At 37.9% G+C, this 21,518-nt stretch overlaps 1 protein-coding gene across 1 annotated transcript; it reads left to right on the top strand.

The window, feature by feature from the left end:
* The first annotated feature begins 547 nt into the window (after positions 1–547).
* fam49ba (family with sequence similarity 49 member Ba) lies at positions 548–20,759 on the top strand. The gene is made up of 11 exons (XM_065276530.2): positions 548–719; positions 11,316–11,395; positions 13,050–13,171; positions 13,515–13,620; positions 16,398–16,534; positions 18,622–18,699; positions 19,362–19,478; positions 19,735–19,814; positions 19,901–20,027; positions 20,122–20,192; positions 20,317–20,759. Exons 2-11 carry the CDS (start codon positions 11,323–11,325, stop codon positions 20,381–20,383), a joined length of 978 nt encoding a protein of 325 aa, XP_065132602.1. The 5' UTR covers positions 548–719; positions 11,316–11,322; the 3' UTR covers positions 20,384–20,759.
* The last annotated feature ends 759 nt before the right edge of the window (positions 20,760–21,518 follow it).

The following is a 21,518-nucleotide window of genomic DNA, read 5'->3' as shown; positions in this document are numbered from 1 at the left end:
AATTTTTTTTATTCTATGGCACCTTTAACTTTAGACCCAAGTGCTGGGGTAGCCTAACTAGATTAATCTAGGATAATTAGCTCAATTTACTTTATATGTTGCCATTATGTATTAATAATAGTTTTAAAGTTATGTTTATGCATCATCCCTATAAATGACCGTCACAGTGTTTATGAAATTATAAAGTTTCACCTTTTAGTAGTAAGCCGTCCGTTACACTTAATGGTCCAACTCTTAGTGTTTAAACGACCGAAGTGATGAAAAGGCGACACTAAAAACCGCAGACAACGTATTTACTGTAGCTTCCTAGCTTCCTCTTTCTGTCATAAACTGAGTGTGTGTGTCCGACTTAACGTGGCGCTGCGCAGACTGTGCGACGTATGACATTAAAATAACGCGAGTGCGTTTCAGGTTTGATTTGCTCTCGCGGTACTTTGATGTCATAGGCTAATCGTTCTGCGCAGGGCCGCATAAAGTCAAACACACCTATTGCCTTTTATAGTAGTGTGTGCACTGACTCTCTAGCGCTCGCGCCTTTCTAGCGCTCCCACAGTAGCGTCGCGGGCACAACCTGCGCGTGTGACTGCGAGCGCAACACTTCTGATTGGCCAATCCGGAAAATGTAGACACACGCCACGATCTTTACAATGATCCGCTGAGCAGAGAGATCTTCAGCGTTTCCCTTTATTTACTTTTTACTGAATTGACTGGAAATTAAGGTAAGAGTCACGAATCGATATGTGTGATGCTTTTCCACTGCGATGTGATGCGTGCGGTGCTTTAATGTTTTTTGTAACACAGGTGAGAGGTAAAGGTAACCTCGGGCTAAAAATCTTTACGATAGACCTTAGAACTAAACTGAAAGAAACGTGAATGATACTTTACATTTAAGATAACGTTACGTTGTTTTAAGGAAAAATATTGAAGTTCAGCGTCGCGTGACGTTTGTGTGAGCGCGTTTGAGTTTATTCACGTTTGACGAGAGTTTCCTGTGATCATTATGATGGACGGAAATTAGCCTATAGATGAGTGTTCTTGTGTTATATGTGTATGTATTAGCATGTAGGTTTTTTGTGTTTGTCTGTAAAGAAGAAAAGTTGGTTTTAAGAAACAAGGGAGATTAACAAAAGCAATGGTTGTCAGACTTCCTCTCTGTTCAAATAGATCATGCCACTTCCTGATTTTGTTTATTCAAAACACGCATTTCAATGCACAGCAAGTATAGAAAGTTGGTCATACCGCCACATCTAGTTTAAACAAATAGATTCTCACACGTAACCATCATTCATAATTTTTTTATATTAACAACTAATAGTTAAAATAAGGTTAATCTGATTTCATAGCACCATAGGCCTATCTTCATTCATTTTTTCTTTGCAACCAGTTTTTTGTGCATGTTGTTGACTAAGGCATTGCACTCCCCTCGTGACCCCTACACTTTCTGTGCTGTGGAGTGCTAAAGGTTTTAATTAAGCACGTGAACTCAAAATATTGACACATCATCCCCTTCATTATGATCTCTGATGGTCAGCATTTATCAACCGGGGTGTGTCAGATATGCACACCAAATTATTGTAGTGATGGGAAATGTTAAATATAATAGTTTATTATAACCTTATTATAAACTTTAATGAGCGTATATTGTTGCAGACATTATTATACGTCGGGGCTGTTGAATGCTTTATTCTGATTGGTTGAGAAATGTTCCACGGATATGTAATGCATTATTTTTTAATAACTGCACAACTGACCTGTCAAATGTCTTAAAATAACCACCAGAGCAATGTTTGTGGTAACCGTGGTATAAGCAGAATAATTGAGTCCGGACTCCGGTCCTTTGAATTATTTGAAATTATACCACGGGGGCTGTTAAATGCTTTATTCTGATTGGTTGATACCCATGTTCAACGGGTGTGCATTATTTTTCTGACCTGTCAAATGTCATAAAATAACCACCAGAACAATGCCGCTTCGTGCCACACTACCACCTTGGGTGTGCATTATTTTCAAATAATTCAACGGCCCATTGTCAATAATTTCTGATAAGTGCAGTGGAATATAGCATGTTTAATATATGCTTAAGGTCAGTAGATGTATAATAAATAGCATGAGCCACATGTTTTATGTACTGATTGTCATCATGACCAAATATTTGACATGAAATATAATCATATTTGCTTATCCGGTAGAGTTTTATTGAAAACACTTTGAATGTGCTTGCAAACAACAGTAATAGAAAGCAAAAACATGCAATAACTTTAAGATGTTAATTAGCATCTGCTTTCGCTGTATTAACTTTGGTGCCGAAAAATGTGATTGTATTTCTGGCATTAGTTGACATTCCTGTGCACTGCAGGCTATGAAGGCACTTTACATGCCCTTAAGGCATGTGTGACTTACTGAAGCAGTACACACTACACAACATGAGTTTCTATGCTAGGTTTTTTGTCTTAGCTGCAGGAATCAGAGGAAAGACCGTCTGTGAGATTACAGTCTATGCTATATTAGTCTTTATATTTTAGTCTTTTGTTGTGTTGCGTTGCTTTCGTTTTGCAGTGCGCACATAAAGATCTCTGAAGATAAGAAACTAAATATAAGGTGATGTACTCTCATGTTTAGGTATGCATACTGCTGTCTGCGAGTTTATCTTCCTTTCGATTTGAATTTTGTAGGTGGCAGACTTCTTTTTTTAAGATATTTGTTCAACTTCCTGGTTATGCTTTGTGGCAGGAGAGGCTCGCTTTATCAGTCTTTAACCGAAAGTCGCCACCATTTTGTGGTTAAACACTTTTTTTTTGTTTGCTGTACTGCCACAGATGCACCCAGTGTATGCAAAATTAACATTCTCATTTTTATACCTAAGACGGGCATGTGATCATTACAGTACATTTTCACATTTCAAACATTGATGGTTCCCTTAGGGCATTCTGTGTTGAAGGCGCAACAACATTTAAACACAGTCTAAGAATCCCCAGCATGTGTGTTTTTGCAGCAGTGCTTGCGTAAAAGCACAGGAGAGAAGAGAAACACCTGTGCTGTCATGCCAGAAAAAGCATGTTACTACAGGCCCAATAGCTGCCGCTCACATTAGCTTTCTCCTGTTTCTGCCTGTGGCGTTTTTCCATGCTGCTTAGTTGGTTTGAGGAACAGAGAAGTGAACCCGAAAGCATTTCTGTAGCCAGTGCATGCAGAAGTCATGCTAATGAGCACAAGAAAGCGTTCAGAGAGAGGAAACTAACTCATGCTTTGAGCTAATCTTAGTTTAAGTGTGAGATGATGATATTATTAGTTGTTCAGCTATGTGAAGTGTCGGTGCAAAGAGCAAGTTGTAAAGTTGTTCAAAATGGCTGTAGACTTGCTGTATATTTGACTTTATTTTTTTTACACATAATAAATGCACTATAGAGATAGAAAATAATGGATTCACATCTCGCTGTTGGTGAAAAACATTGTTGTTGCTAAAACTAAAGGTGTCATATTTTTGCATCTCTTTTTTACTGTACTTACAGTGCCTATGAATTAGTGCGTCTTTCTTATCCAACCAAATTGTTTGGGGACTAGTGAATACAAAAGTACTCCTGTATAGGTCAGTGGTAGAGAATTGCATTAGCAGCGCAAAACCTCATCGATTCAAATCCAAGGAACAGATATATTGATAAACAAATGCATACCTTGTAATGCACTGTAGGTTGCTTTGAATAAAAGTGTCTGCCAAATAAAAATGTAAATGTAAAGTACTCAGATTTGTGTGTTATACTGCAAGTATTTTAATTCCTGTAATGCACAAACTTCAACACACTGAAGCACGGTGCTTAAAATAGTTCACCCAAAAATGAAAATGAGTTGAATGACTCATACAGTCATACAAATGACTGCACGAGTTCCTTTATTCTGTTGAACACAAACAAGGATATTTTGATGAATGATGGTACGCAGACATTTGACGTACCCGTTGACTTCCATAGTAGGGAAAACAAATACTATGGAAGTGAATGGGTTCCGTTAACTGTGTGTGCTTAACATCATTTATTAGATTTCTTCTTTTGTTCAGCACATAAATATTCAATTCGGTTTTTTTTAAATATCGCTTTTCACAATTGCTTAATTGTTCCAAAGCAGCTTTACATTAATAAAAACAGGAAAAAAACATAGGATGGTCAACAAGGTAGCAAAGTACAGTGGCTAAAGTTAATCCGTACTAGTGAGGGGAGTAATAATGTAATGCATATGTTACGTTATGTACTTCTAATGTCAGCTGACTCCCAAGGGCATGGGCGTCGGAAGCAAATGAAAAGTGGGTGGGTCCCCACGTCAACACCCCCCCCCCCCCCCCCCGAAAATACATTTACTGCAATAAATGCAATTTTCATGTTTCCTTTTAATTAACCTGAACATTTGCGTTTAAATAAAAGACAGTATTGCGGTCAGAATTCTGGTAATAGCCCTTTGAAAATTTTGCAAATAATGGCAGCTGTCATATTTCATTTATTTTTTTGTGTGACATTTTTTTTCTCTGCTGACAGTAGGCTACAATGTTTCTTTTTTATTTTGAGGAAATAAAAGGTAAGAAAAACGAATGAAGGTAACTGTTACAATTTTTGTATACCCTTTTTATTTGTTATACCCAGTCTCTCTTTCTCTCTCTTAGAGAAATATAAATGTGAGTTCTGGAAATGAGATCAATATATTTAATGGTATCCGTCGGGAACATGCTGTCATAAGAGTTTGAGCATATATGTACTTCTAAAACACAATCGATTAAACAATTGCAGAGGTATGACTTTATGAATCATTTGCAAATGTACCTCGCAAATAATGTTAATACGTGAAGACGTTATAATCGCATGAAAAGTAATTGCAGGCTTCTGTAAAAAAAAAAAAAAACTTTATGGTGCCACGATCGCTGGATAATTTTAATCAAAATAAACTATTTTACTGCAGTAATAATATTTTAACGAGTAGTCTATACTTTTAACGGTTTGAAAGGGACCACATTTAGTGTGTCAATTATTATCAATAAAAGCATATGCTAAACTTAACGTCTCCGTGCCTCCGCAATTCATATCTGTCCTCCTCATCTCCTCCGTTTTTTTTCTTCTGTTTCTTGAACTTGGGGCTCGAGTCGACCTAATGTTCGAGCTGCCTTTAAAAACAGCAAGAGTTCGTTTACCGTTAATTATTAAGACTAAATAGGCAGGCAAACTCGTGAAACAGTGAAAGTAAAATAATTCGCCATAATATGGTTTTACACGTCTATAGAAAATATACTATAAATAAAGCAGTTATTGATTTTCCTAATGCATGGATGTTTGACCTTTACCTCCGTTTTTAACGTTATTCATTTCGCAAAGGAGGTTTTTCAGCACTTTGTTTGAACAGCAACTCAGCAGCACCTCCCTCCGCGACTTTTTTTAAAAAGCTGAAACGGTCCGCGGTGTAAAAAGCAAAGGTTGGGGATTCCTGCTTTAGTGGAATGGATTTTGCATTGATAAGGGAACAGACAAATGCGCTTAAGTAGAGAAAAAGTGGGTGGGTCCATTATCATTGGTCTTAAAAAGTGGGTGGGTCCTGTCCCACCCACGTATAATGGTTCCGACGCCCATGCCCAAGGGGTTGACAAAAAACTCCTAGAAGAAAAACCCTATGGGGAAAACTCATTGGGAGAAAAAACCTCTTGAAAGAGAGTCAGACATAGCTGATGCTATATAAAATATACTATATACTGAGTACTATATTATAAAAATGTATGTGAATTAAAAATTGTAATACTTTTAAATAAAAGTTAAAGGAAGCGTTGGTTGTGCCTGGGTGATCAATTAACAAAAGAAAATGATAAACTTTAAGAATTTAAAATTTAGAAATAATGGGAAGTGCTCTGTGGTCGCTGGTCAGACATCGGCTGGTCACAACGATGATGGATGCCAGTAGATTATGGAGGACCACAAGGGTCATGCAAAATGTAATAAAGAACTTCAATATTTAATAACTACCTGGACAATAAAAATAGCAATTAATACATTTGTTTAAAAAATAGTTAATTAATCTATAAATAAATAGACATAGTTACAAAAAAATCATTATGTAACATTTTATCAGGCAATAAAAAGTGAGATTATAAAAATAATGTAGAAATGAAATATTAATCCATTAATAAATAGTTCAAATTAATATAACAATTTACAAAAACAACATAAAACACTCAATAAGTTCATCATTTTAAATTGCATTTACAAATTCTTAATTAAATAATGGAAATTCAAAATGTATTTCAAAAAGCGTTTTAAAAAGAGAAATAAATAACTGGATTTATAAATTGAACATTGAAACATTTCTGTTTTCATTTTCTCGACAATTCTCCTTATTCTTTTCGCTATTCGATTTGCTTTTCATTTTAAACTCTCTATTTAGCTTTTCCGTGACAAAACTATTTATTAATGGATTAATATTTAATTTCTACATTATTTTTATAATCTCACTTTTTATTGCCTAATAAAATGTTACATAATGATTTTTTTGTAACTTTGTCTATTTATTTATAGATCAATTAATGAATTTTTAAACAAATGCTATTTTTATTGTTCAGGTAGTTATTAAATATTGAAGTTCTTTATTACATTTTGCATGACTCTTGTGGTCCTCCATAGTAGATCAGTGGTTTGAAGAGCTTCACTGCAGCAGGAACTGGGTCTGTTCGTCTCAGTGTTTTTGGATTCTATCATTACAGATTTTTAATTTTTGGGTGAACTATCCCTTTAACCAGTCACATCCTAAGTCTGAACGCTAATTTCATTCATTATGTTATTTCTATCTGTCCACCTCACTATTTAATCTTTATATGAAAAGGTTTGTTCTTATGTCAAGACAATTTTATGTTGTTACAGATCAGCACAAACTCCAAACACTATTTGTTTCATTTTTTGCCATTTTACCAAAATATTATAATATATAAATTATATTAATATAGTACTATACTACAATACGTTATATATAATATAGGTTTCATATACATTAACGAATTGCACTAGTTTAAATGTCAAAAGTTTGTCATCCTGCAGGTTAATTTAATGCAATAACATCTGATATCCACCAGGAGGCAATAAAAACCTTCCTCAGCAATTACCCCCAAACACAACTCCATATTATGTAGTAGATGTGAAACATTACACCCATATTATTTCAAGGTCATACCAGCTTTTTTAATGTCTTCTTTAAAGCCACAATATCTTTTAATATTATACAAAGCATGTTAGCATAACATTTATTAAATATCTGAATTAAAAGTTTTCTGTCAGATCTTATTAGTGACACCTCCAGTGTTGTCCTCCAGGGTTTGTGGGTGGTTGTTGTATCTCTGGCCAGAAGGACTCAATGTAGTTCTCATCTATGTATGTTCACACAGAGGTGAAGCAGTAGGACGATGTGTTTTGCGAGGGAAGATGGGGTTCAATCTCAAGTTCATCCAAAGTTCAGCTGCGCTCCTTGCAAAGGTTCATCATCAGCTACATTTGGTTTTTGTAGCCACAGCTGAAAATAAGAACACCGCCGGCCCTAAAGCATTATGAGTTTATAACAGACAAATCTCAAGAAAAATGCACAATGGCTCAGAAATATTATTTCACAACAGACAAATTCTTAACAAACGTGTCATTGCTAATTAAACCTAGCATTTGTGTCATTACATCTATTTGTTGATAACAAATAATAAAATCTGAGGAAGGAAACGGATGTCAGAATTTCCAAAAGAGAAGTGACCGCTCTTACTCATTGCTGACAAGTTCAGCCCTGCATGCCTTGTCCATGTGTAGACTGTCTGTTTATTCAGGACACGTGCCAGTGGCGCTTTCCCTTTTGATGGTAGGACATCGAACTCTGGTTTTGGGCTGACGGCGTAAGCAAATATCTTGTTTGCTTGAGTAATGATGCTGGTAGAAAGGGTCACCTTGACCTTTAAGAGGGGTAGCATTTCTGCAGTCGTGCTGTTATTTTATTTAGAGGGTGTCATTTTTGTGCCTATAGAGTCGCAATTGCAAAATTATTTAGCACTTCCCTATTGGTCAGTCAAACTAAAACTCACACTTTAGTGATGTTTTTATTCTGAGCTTAGGAATTAATTTCAAGTCATTTTGACTTGTATTTATTTTTAATAGGAAACAATTTTTTTATATAAATCTATTAAAATGTTTAATTTGTCCAATACATGAATACGTTTCTGGAGCTCAGCTGATAGAGCACTGAGTTCGCTCGCAGAGGTCATGGGTTCAATCCCATGCAACACACACACTGTTAACATGTACTGTTTGAGTCACGTTTGATAATAACATTATAGATTGTAAGACTCTGTTGTCATCCATTAGTCGGATAAACCGATATTAATATGCAAGTGAGATTCAGATTTAAAGTCTTATTCAGATAAAGATTTTCCCAGCAATATTTGCGTAACTAATTTGCTCATAATGAAAGACACAGAGCTTCTGCGTGCCTGTGCTGTGTCGACAGCCTTGACTCCCAAAGGCGTCTTGCAGCAAATCCGTTCGTGTCCTGTCATTCTGGGGTTAATGTTAACCCGGTGTGACGTGTCACGGGAGAAATCTGGGTCAGGAGACGCACTGGATCTGTTCTCCGCACTGCCGCAGACTGCCTGAAACCGCAGAGCCTCGCCTCCTCTGAACACACGTGACTTCCCTTCCCACTGTGTGTCGTGTGAGGGGGGTGGGGGGGGGGGGGGGGGTGAGGGTCGGATTACTCTGTGGTTGGGCGGTAGTAGTAGTAATAGTAGAGACGAGAGCACGTGGATGCACATGCCGTCGCACACTGACACACAAGTGCTGCAGTGGACAGAAAACTGCATCCACACCCAGAACGTCAGACCATAATGCATTGCAGACACAGCGGATCCGAATTTAAGTAATTTTTTGTAATTAAAATCATCCTACATAATATAAAGAACAGTCAGTGAAAAATGTCAATGTCAAAAATTGAAATTAAAGTACAAAATACAAAATTATTGCACTCTTGAATGAATGAATCTTGTCTTTCCAAATACTACACTCATGATTCATTTATTTGAATCTTTTTAGTAGTACCCTTTCAGAGTACTACTGTTCGCCTGTGCTCGTCTCCTATTGGACGGCGGCACATTTTGGGTTGAAAAATATTTTTAGGCTCCATGGAAACAGCAGAGTATTCACTCTCCCCTTAGCCAATGGGATTCCAGGGTGGTTTTGTTGTAGTCAAATGAGAAACCTCAGTTTAGATGGTACCATCCACCCCCCCTCACGTGAGGGGTGTAAAGCTGACAGGGGGCTTCAAGACAGTTACCCCAGCCCTTCTGGCTTATCCCTAAATGCCATATAAACACGATTATGCCGAGATGTATAGGCAGCACACCCCCGTGTACCCGGCAGTGTGCGTCGTACTGTAGGTCAGTAAGCCGCAGCATCGACCTATTTACCCACTTTCAACATACAGAGCGAGACGGTGCAGCGACGCATCTCTGTTTGAAGTCTGCCTTTGATCTCCGAATGACACGCTGTTTATGTTGCATGTTATTTCATCTATTGCATGTAATGATTCACTTGAAGTCACCGCGGGGGCTTTGACTCAGGAACAGTCAGAGCGGGTGAATCAGAATGAGATCGCACTCTTTATAGGGAACATATGATTTGAAGATTTGGCACACAGGGAGGGGATCCGGTCGGATTGTCACGGTTGAACTCTGGAAATGCTTTGACTGCTAGGGGGCGGCATGATCCTGCAGTAGGATCCACCCATGACTGTTTGACACTCTCAGCATCTTTCACCTGCAGTAGTATGGAGGAATCCACCATGTATGGAGGAAAATACAGCAGGGTTCACTATACTGCCCGTAACAGATGTTCACTGCCATACTCATTAGTGTGGCCAGATGCTGCTGCTGTCACATGTGCTGGTGTCACGGTTATTGATATATGCATATTGAAGGGCAAGAAGGAAGTCGGTTTTAATTGTGATTACTATGCGGCTTACAATACATTCTGCTACTGCATTTAACACACGCAAAAACTAAAATATGCATAAAAAAAAAATTGTAATGTACTGTTTCTATACAGGGCCTGAAGTTCTTGGTTGAAAATAGGACTAATTTATTAAAACTGTAAGATGTAAAATAAAATCTACGCATTTCAGTGGGAGCGGCTTTGCTCAATTCAATACTCTATTGATTGAAGAAGTCCACCCAATGCCGCTCATAGCAAATAGAAAATGAACTAAAGAAGCTTGCTTTTGCACAAAATGTCTTGTGAGAGACACCTTGTGTATATTTTTCAGCTGAAGTGGATACTTTTGGTTAAAGTGTGGATGCCATTAGTGTGTTGATTTATCTCTTTACAGCTTTTAAAACAGGTATGCAGTGCTCCAAGTTCAGAAATATTGAGAATGCACTTTCTTTACACGCATCTCACACTGCACATGCATACTAGTGATGCGCGGGTCAGCGTTTTTTCCAACCCCCAGGTCCCGCTTTTATGAAATATTTGCCCGCCCCAACCCGCCCCGCAGCACTGTATCTATTTTTACAACCGGCCCCGCACCCGCGACCATTAAAATAGACATACTAGGCATTTGTAATGTAAATAAAAAGAGGCTTTATTTCAGCCTAAAAGTGCTTGGAAACAGCCATTAGATTACATCGCCCTGTAAACTGGCAACAACATACGCGAATGAACCATAGAAACCAGCATGGTCATATTAATATAAATGATAAACATTTTCAACATTTACAAAGCAGCGTTTGTATTATCTATTCAGAGATTCCCTACCTTAATTTTTCCCGCAGATCGTCTTTCATCTTTTAATTCTCCGTTTGTTTTGTTGTTGTGGCTGGCGACGGGAGCTACTTGGCGCTTCTGTGACATGACGCCAAAGGTTTTGGGATATCAAGTTACGTTGTGCAAGTTAAGTTGGGGAAGTTATGTAATTTAACCTTATCAAAAAACCTAATAAAATATGAAAATATTCACAAATATTTAATATATTCTACAAGGAATTGGACGCAACATACATGCTTTTTTGTTTTTTTTTAATGACCTTCCCCGCAAAGTCACAATTTCTTTACCCGCCCCAACACAACCCGCGGGGCCCGTCGGTTACGAGACGACCCGCGCATCACTAATGCATACTAATATTATTGAAAGAGAAGATGCAGCAATACTATTTAATTCTCAATGACTTACTGATTCAGAACTTTCAGGAAGAATTACAGTTGTTGCAAAGACCTGTCTGTCAATTGCAAAAATTGAACTATTAAAGTAATTTTTTTATTTTCCCATCTCCTTTAGGTTAAGGATGGGGAATCTGATAAAGGTTCTCACACGAGACATTGATAACAATACAGGAAACTTTTTCATAGACTTTGAAAGTAAGTGTTTTTTCCACAATATGAATGAATTTGTGCAATTTGCCAAATCATTCTTTACTTTACTGAATTGTTTTCAGTGTATTTTTTGTGCCTTTTGAGTTGTTGTGTCACAAGTACACACAGTACTGTACTTGTAAAAAAGTACAGCCAAAGTCTTAGGCCATCATGCCACAATTAGATTTGTTGTTTTTGCAGTGTTATAGTGGTCATATCATATATGATTGTTTCTCAGTCTCTTAAATAGAATAAATCCAGAAAATACAGGAAATGTGTACGTAGTATTAAAAACCTATAAAAATGTAAACTGATGTGTGAAGTTTTTACGGTAAACTCCCCTTCCACTTGAGCAATAGCAGGAAACTGCAGTATCTCTTAAACTTAAATAAAATTAAATCCTAATTTCTTTTTACTTCATTTTGATCAAAAACGCTCAAGATGTGTTTAGTGCCAAGAGAGGTCACACTGAACACAGACGATGCCTAAAGACATTTAGTTCTGAATTTATTTTTTTGTGTACATATTTCCTATATTTTCTGTTTGTATCTTAATAAAATAGATTGAAAAAATAAATATGGATGGACATTAAAACTTCTAAAACAACAAGTCTGGTGGTGGTGGCTTTTGCACAGTACTGTACATCTTAAAATGTATTTAATGTGATTTGTTGCAAGATTTTACCATCTTATTATGCAGTCATACGCGTTTTAAATGGATAGCTTACCCCCCCCCCCAAAAAAAATTATGTCATCATTTACTCACCCTCAAGTTGTTACAAATTTGTATACATTTCTTTGTTCTCTGAACACAAATGAAAATAAACAATGTTTCTTACCAAACCGTTTTTGAGCACCATTGACTTTCATAGTATTTTTTTGTCCTACTATTGAAGACAATGGTGCTCCTGTTTCCTGTTTTCAGGGCCCGAGCACCAAGGACCCTATTGTTCTTCAAGGAGTTAATATTATTATTATTATTATTTTTATTATTATTTATATATATATATATATATATATATATATATATATATATATATATATATATATATATATTCCTTTGTGTTTAGCAAAACAAAGAAATTTATACAGGTTTGTACACTCTTAGAATAAATGTGTCCGAGAATCCATCCATCTCTGTGTTGTTATTGAAACAACACATTTTGTGTTACTTTTAACACAACTTGTGTTATATTTAACACAAAATCAACACGAAATGACACATAATGTGTTATAATTACACATAATGTGTTAAAAGCTTAATGCAAAAAGATGTGTACAAATTTAACACATCCTTTCTAAGATGGTCAGTAGATAATGACATAATTTTCATTATTTTGGTGAACTATTCATTTAATTTAAACTAATGTGACCCTGTCTGTGAAATTTTGAGATTTGAAGCATCAAAGTTTGATTTAAGTCACTGATTTCACCTTACTCAGTCAATAGTAAAGATATCAAGGTTATATTTCCTGAATGGTTTACATTATTTACATCACAAAAAAATGACTTTACATGTAGCTGGGTTTCACAGATCAAGTAAATAATAATTTATCCAAAGACCTTTTATCCCAAAGTACACTTAACCCCAAATTACTAGAATGCTATGACGATACCAGCATCAGGTCTGATCTCTCCTCTGCATTCTCTCTGCTCTGCAGATGCCAAGCCCACAGACGCTGAGAGGAGAGTATGGGAGGAGGTCAATAAGGTGCTAAAAGAGTCTGTAACCATACTACAGGATCTGCAGTCTTATAGCGGAGCAGGTGAAGCCATCAGACAGGCAAGTACAGTCTCCATAATGCATTAATCTATTAATTCCTCAGACATCAGCATGTGTACAGGCACGCAGTACATTACATATAGCGCCCATTATAAGCATCAAGTACTTCCTTTAATAACGCCATTAAAATGGATATTAGCAGTGAGCGATTGAGAACCGTTTAGAAAAATTAGTCTGCTCATGTGCACAGCTTTGACCTGCTTATATGGGCATGCAAATAAATACCCGCTGCGCGTGCTTGTGGTGTGAAACAGTTCCCTAATTCATTTTTTATTCCTACTAATATTGTAAAAAATGTTTTCACATCCCCAGCTGTGTTTGACTGTGTACGTTGTCCCCGCAGGCCATTCAGCATCCGAATGATGAGCGTGTGCAAGAGGGAGCGTGGACCGCTGTGGTCCCACTAGTGGGCAAACTAAAGAAGTTTTATGAGTTCTCACTAAAATTGGGTATGTTTTTTATCATTTAAAGTGCATAGCACAACTATAAATAGCAATACTTACCTAAAGGTACAGGTGATAAATAAACGTCCTCTTAAAAGATGCTTTTCTTGAATGATGATATATGGTCTACTGACCCACTTACCATTTTAATGTGTAGATTATCAGCTGCTCTGAGCTATGTAGCTCAAAGTATGACACATTACTGTACACACTTACGTCAGCTGTCCCGCTATAGAAAGGATAATGTACAGTAGAGTCGGCTCAGTATGGTAAAATAAATACTGAGAAGGTGGTTTTATATAAGCTGAAGGAATTTTTATGTCTGCTTACCAGATACATAAATGGAAGTATTGATTTAACCTATTGTAATATATTATGTGATAAAGATGCAAAGAGAGTCATAAAACATGTAGGAAATGGGTTGCGGTTGAATAAACAAATAGTTTAACTAACAGTCACCACAAAAAAATATCGGACTGCAGTAGCAAATGACCAATCAGAATCAAGTATTTGTGAGTAGGGCTGGGAGGTATATCAAGTTTTGGTAATATATCTGTATTTTTCCCAATGGGATACAGGATGAAACAAGGTCATCTGTATATGGTCTGATATGACTATCCTTTGCATTAGTAACTTTGTCTTTAAATGTTATTTTCATTATATGCTGATTTAGGGACCTCTTTAAGAGAACCAAACTCAGACCCCTTAAAGTGGACAAAGTGGTGAACTATGTCAAAAATGCCTGAGCTCTCTAAGCGTTCACACTGTCTCTGTCCCCAGAAGAGGATCCATTTTTGGTTCACTTAAGCTTTAATAGGGTCCCAGACCTCTTTATAAAGAATTTTACACTTTTAGGGCCTGAGACCATTTGACGTGTTTATATATGGGCCAAAGACCCAACAAACCGTTTGTCAAATGATCAAATGTGAAAACAAGGTGATTGTCTTACATGAGGCTCTGACTAGCATGGAAACATTAATTCCACTTTATAAAAAAAATACCAGGATATTTATCGTAAATAGCTATTCATCCCCAAATGATTCATATAATATACGTATAGTAATAGTGAGGTTATAAAACTATGCTCAGAGTAGCTGTCTTTCATTCAGTATCATATTATATATTATCTTATTTATGCATTTCTCAATTCAACATGTAATGAGAGAACCGAAATTACGCTACTCACGGTTTCTACCTCAAGCTGGTTTAGTTTTCTTACTGCATGTATTTGGTTTTTCAATTTCATATTACTGTACATGCATGTTCCTGAATTTATCCTAGTTAGACAAGTTATAAAATGCATGAACTGTGAGTTGTGTTTTGGTTTTTAAAATACTTCAATGTGTCTTTCAGATTAGATTTATTGCATGTTCGTAGGAAACCAGCCTGACACAGAGCAGCGGTCCATCATAATCAGATTAGTTTGCTCCTCTGGCAAGGCCAATTTCTTTTCCCGTGTCTAGCAAAACAGCGCAGATCTACCGTAACATAGTAACAAATTCATTAAACCTAGACCTCAGTACTGTATGTGACGCTCGTGTTGATTCTTTGGGTGGATTTTACAGTGATTCTGGAAAATCCCACTGTTAGTTTCCACATTGTATCCGTGTTGTTTTTTTCATAGTTTTTAAAAATCTTAACACAAATGTATTTCAAAGTCTGTCAAGCCAAGGTTATTAATTTCATTGTTATCAAAATGCATATTTACAAGGTGGTGTGTGTAAATGTCAGCGGCATCTAGTGGTGAGATTGTGAATTGCAATCAGCAGCTCACCCCTCAATTTCAAAACGCATACAGTAGTCGCCACTGGACAAACATGTCGTCGTCTAAAACAACATAGGGGCGAAACACGCTCTGTTGATCAGTTTGTCCGTTTAGGGCTACTGTAGAAACATGGCAGCAACTTCCAATATAAGGAGACCTGCGGTGTATGTAAATAAAAACGGCTCATTCTAACTGTGAGTTCACACTAGACGCGAGTTCAACAATTTGCGCAAGTAGATTGCATACAAAGTCAATGCAAAGATGCGATCGACGCGTCCTCGCTTGGGGCGATGCGAATGATGCGATATGGGCGCCGCGTTTGCACCAAAAAAACTTGATATTCGCCTCAAAGTTGAAAATATTCATATCAAGCGAAAAATTCACGACATGAAGTTTAATTACGCAAGTAATCTAGAGCGAGTAACACAATGCCCCGCATTTTTTGTGTACATAGCATTATGTAATAAAAACAATACAGTTCATTATGTAAGGTCTTTACACTCCACTGATAATATAGTTATATATATTATATTGCATTTCTGTCAAGAAATCCTTTTGAAAGTTACACAATGCACCTTTAATAAATATTTTTGTCTGTAAATATATTGATGAACTGTCCATAAAAATCCAGTGAATCATATGTGGAGCAGCAATAGGAAATTTTAACTCGATTACCCTTTTCTAATCTCAGTCACATGACATCTGCCGTCCAGTCAGGTAAAAAAGTACTTTCATTCACTAAATTGTGGTGTCTGTGTGGTTTTGTTAGACAGTGGGTTGACGTAATTCAGATGGAAGGACTGATGTTGAAAAATAGATCATGGCCTCATTAAACGTGTCATGGCCCTTAATCAGACATAAACAGCAGCCAGTTGCTGGAGAGGCTCTGGTGAAACATCAAAGCTTTAGGCTGACCTAACGTCAGTGCAGATGGCAATGTGAACGTGAACTCGTCCTGTGTTGTATTTATGATATCAGTCAGTTTAATCATATACTTCTGTCTCTATTTGTCTTGTAGAAGATGCTCTGCAAGGCCTGCTTGAATTTCTCACCAGCTCACGCTGCAGCCCAACCCAACATCTGGAGCAGGAGCAGGCTCTGGCTCGACAGTTCGCTGAGATCCTGCATTTTACGCTGCGCTTTGATGAACTAAAGGTAACCAGGCAACCTCGTGTCACGCTGTGTTCCTCACACCTGCACCTGTGCGTCTGCAGCATTTAGGTCTAATCCTTTCTAATCTGCTTCATCCGTACTGCTGGAGTGAAGCCTTCAAGTCCAGAAATGATAAAAAAAAGAGAAGACTGTGAGATAGCAAAGACAAGAAGGAAGTGTGAATTGTAGATCAGTAGAAGAGGCTGAAAAAATCACAGCAGTCAAGCAAATAGAACATGATATGAGAGAGACAGAGACAGAGACAGAGACAGAGACAGAGACAGAGACAGAGACAGAGACAGAGACAGAGACAGAGACAGAGAGAGAGACAGAGACAGAGAGAGAGACAGAGACAGAGAGAGAGAGAGAGAGAGAGTATATTGATAGTATGGGATCTGTGTGGAGGATAAAAAGAGATCATTCCACAGCTGTGTCTTTTCTGTAGGTTTAAAATTGCCACTTTGTAGATGTGAGCAAAAATGTGCCATTTTGGGTGTGTCCTTTTAAATGCAAATGAGCTGATCTCTGCACCAAATGGAAGAGCAGTGGTTGGATAGTGCAGATTAAAGGGCGATTTATAGTCGTGCGTAGGTCCTACGCCGTAGCTCTGCGTAGCCTGACGCGCACCTCACAAAAATGTTAACAGCGCGTCAGATCTACGCGGACCGCAAGCGCTGTGATTGGTCCACCAGAACCCCTCCCGTCAGGTAAAAAAAACTGCGTCATAGGTATTTCCGTTTGTGACGTTGAAAACAAAGATGAGCAAAGTTGAGGAGTGATTTAACTCAAACTGCATCAAAAGTCGCTGTTTATTTACTTCCATCATTGCCGGTCTTCTCAAATTATACACAACAAGTTAATGTTTCTTCTTCGTTTGTGGGTTAACTTGCTAAGCTTCTTCTTCTATGACGTTTGCGCTGCTACTGTGGTTACACGCGTGGTTACTGCCTACCAGCGGTCTGCGGGTGTGTTTGCACGTTGACGTGGACGGTGACGCAAAAGTATAAATGAAAACCGACGCGGAACCTATGCCGTCGCGGCTACGCCGTAGGACCTACGTGCGACTAAGGGGGTGTAATCCCCTTCTGACATAATAAGGGGAGCCAAATTTCAATGACCTATTTGTTCACTTTCTTTGCACTAACCACGTGACACTGCACCTTTTTAATTGAGACCCTGAAAGGGACACTCCACCTTTTTGAAAATATGCTAATTTTCCAGCTCCCGTAGAGTTAAACATTTGATTTTGACCATTTTGGAATCCATTCAGCTGATCTTCGGTTCTGGCGCTAGCACTTTTAGCATAGCTTAGCACAATCCATTGAATCTGATTAGACCATTAGCATCGCACTCAAAAATAACCAGTTTCAAAATTTTACCTTTTTAAAACTTGACTCTTCTGCAGTCGTGTTTATATCGTGTACTAAAACCGACTGGTAACTTTCAATAGCAGGACACTATTTTCGGGCACTGCGTCATGTCATTGCGCCTCCTGCAGTCATGTTACGGCAGCAAAGTCCTTGATTATTACGCCAGAATGAGAGTATAGTTCCTAGCCATATCAGCCTAAAAAATTACAACTTTTAATTTTCCGTCGGTCTTAGTACACGATGTAACTACAGAAGAGTCAAGTTTTAAACAGGAAAAATATAAAAAAAAATGGATTGCAAAATGGCCAAAATCAAATGTTTAACTCTAGGGGAGCTGGAAAATTAGCATATTTTCAAAAAAAGTGGAGTGTACCTTTAAGTTTTTCTATATGCAGGAAATGCACTGAAACACCATTCGGTAACAATTTTTTTTGTAGTTTTATAAAAGAAAACCTTTCGATAGGATTTATTGGACATGATTCACTAATTAGTTTAACTAATGGAACACCAAGTTTGGTTAAAACTAATTAGAAAGCCAATCCAAGTTAAAAATCTATAGAGAATCTATTACAATCTACATTACTTTACCGATGATGTCTGCCAGCAAAACCGGCAGTAGATAAAATTTTCAGTGTATCATAATGTCCATTTGATATGCCCATATTCAGCAACATTCATGTGCCAGTTCTGTATTTAAACTCTCAGCTTCTCTTCTGTCAGATGACCAACCCGGCCATTCAGAATGACTTCAGCTACTACAGAAGAACCCTGAGTCGCATGCGTATCAATAATCAAGCAGTAAGTGTGCCTAAATCTCCATGCTCCTATGCAAATCCTTCTCATTATCACAGGGCTTATGTTTTAGTAATGCCCCCTTCCCCTGTGTCATAGAGGTTAATAAGAGCTCTTCTGTTCTCTAATGGTCTGGATCATTAGGTAACGGCAGAAGTCCTGACTCAGGCAAACGTCTCTTACGTTTGTCCTCTCCCCTATTTGGGTACTTTTATCATTCAGCTGACACGTGTTAAGATGGCTTAAGTCTCATTAGCGGCTGCTGCTTCATCAGGGAGGCTCTGACACCAAGGATGCTTAACCTCGCCTCAGCAATTAAAAGCGCGCTCTCTACGAAGAATAATTATGATGCCACATTTCATCTCATGAAACATGCGTATTAGGAATTCTGGACGTGTCTGCGGATTAAAGCAGGATTTACATTTGGTTTTCGCATACGGTAATGAATGAAATATTTTGTGCTTTTTCAGCACATGCGAATGCCCGATTTCCACTTTCATTTTCCTGATTTACTACTTGAAGAAAGCTGACCAAGGAAAAGCTCATACATAATCTCTAAAAAGCCAGGTGGCCCTACTTGACCCCCTTTGTTTAAATCTAAAAGTTGGATATATTTCACATTTCAAGCATTAATGAAATGAACCGTGTTGCCTTCTTTCTTTCTAAAGGCAGAAGAGCACAATGAGGTTGACAACGAACTGGCCAATCGCATGTCTCTCTTTTACGCCAATGCCACGCCCATGCTCAAAACGTTAAGCGATGCCACGACTAAATTCGTATCAAAGGTAAGTGGCCACTATATTAAATGAAATACACTTTTAGCTAATAAAAATCTGAAGCACTGTCAGTTTCCTCAGTCTAAACTATTGTAACCAATGAAAGTTTTGCTCTCTCTCTCTCTCTCTCTCTCTCTCTCTCTCTCTCTCTCTCTCTCTCTCTCTCTCTCTCTCTCTCTCTCTCTCTCTCTCTCTCTCTCTCTCTCTCTCTCTCTCTCTCTCTCTCTCTCTCTCTCTCTCTCTCTCTCTCTCTCCCTTTGATCAGCATGCAGAGCTGCCTGTCGAGAACACAACAGATTGTCTAAGTACAATGGCAAGTGTGTGTAAAGTCATGTTAGAGACACCGTAAGTTGACACGTTTATGTTTAATCCTTCTCCTGTTTCGTCTTGTAACAGTTGTAATTGATCCATTCCCTGTGTGTATTGATCAGGGAGTACCGCACTCGTTTCGCTAGCGAGGACACAGTTTTATTCTGTCTGCGTGTGATGGTGGGTGTGATCATTCTGTACGACTACGTCCATCCGGCCGGAGCCTTCGTCAAATCCTCCAAAATCGATGTATGCCCTTTATTGCATTGTTATTATTATTATCATGTGAATTATACTGTTTATATGACACCATGTGTTAACCTTTGTTTGTATGATGATATAGATGAAAGGATGCATTAAGGTACTGCGATTTCAGCCGCCTAACAGCGTGGAGGGCCTTCTCAATGCACTCAGGTTGGTGAATATCAGTATGCATTTGACTTTTTTATTGCATTATTAATGACTTATACGGCAGCAAGTTCAGTCTGATTCACAAATGACTTTTTATAAGCTGCTTATTGTCTCTTGACTTTCACAGGTACACAACTAAACATTTGAATGATGAGACTACCTCCAAGCAAATTAAAAACATGTTACAAGCTTGACAGTATCTACTAAAAGTGTTACCACTGAAATACATTCGACGAGACGCTTGCGCAATTTTTGTAGTACGAGAGTAAGCCATTTAACATGTGGCAGCTACTGTTAACTGTCTGTTTTTATTTGAATTGTTGTAGTTTGGGTTTTTTTTACATCTTATTCTGTTAGAATTCAAATTGTGTGACCTTTGGATTTCAATAAAGCCGCTTTGATGTGGTGCCGCCTGACGAAGATGAGCTGAATTCATCTCTGTGTTCTTTACGGCTGACTGAGCAGCCAGACGGGAACATTTTTAATGTATTTTGACTGTTTGCTTTTTAATGAGAAATTTTACTGTGACTTTTATTAACAACTGAACTGAATAAAGTTATTTTAACCTAATGAGTGGACCCTGAATGGCCAACATTTTAAACTATCACACATGTCCGAAAAAATCATTCAACAACTGGGACGGTACCCTTTAAGAAGGTCCTATATGTACCTTTAAAGGCGCTCTAAGCGAATTGAAGCGTTTTAGACCATAAAACATTTTTTGTTACATACCGGAAACATCTCCTCACTATCTGCTTGCTGCCTGTCCGCTGATCAAACTGTAAAAAAACGCGATCTCTGTAGACAGCCCAGGCTTCACAAACGGCAATATCAACAAGTGGCCAAACCTAGCATCACAAAACAAAACAAAGTATTCCAGCCAATAAACGACAAAAAGGATTTGGGGGTGGGGGTTGGGCGCGTTCATGAAAGCACGGAAGGGAGGGGGAGGGGGAGGAGTTAGCTACGCTCCGTCTGTTTGAAAACAGTTTCAAACGTCAACAATAACTAATGTCTCGCAGATTCGCTTAGAGAGCCTTTAAAGTACCAATGTAGGTGTACTTTTTGAAAGGGTGCTGCCCCAGTGACAGCTTTGATACCGTTGTTTCTAAAAGTGCACGGTTCTCTTAAAACGAATTTGATTCCCTGTACTCGTCCTTTTCATTGAATATCAGGATTATGAATCGTTCTTTCCAGTGTCTATTCCAGCAACTTATCCCAGACAGCAGATGATTCCGGGCTGGATACGTACTGGATTTGGTCCGAAGTCGACAGATCCGGTGCGGATCTGGTCCTGAGTCGTCTGCTGTCTTGAAAAGTATAATGAAG

Source organism: Paramisgurnus dabryanus, chromosome 6 (assembly GCF_030506205.2).
Source record: "Paramisgurnus dabryanus chromosome 6, PD_genome_1.1, whole genome shotgun sequence".
In the NCBI taxonomy this organism is placed as follows: domain Eukaryota; kingdom Metazoa; phylum Chordata; class Actinopteri; order Cypriniformes; family Cobitidae; genus Paramisgurnus; species Paramisgurnus dabryanus.
The sequence above is the reverse complement of the archived record's forward strand: the minus strand, read 5'-3'. Positions and strand labels throughout refer to the sequence as shown.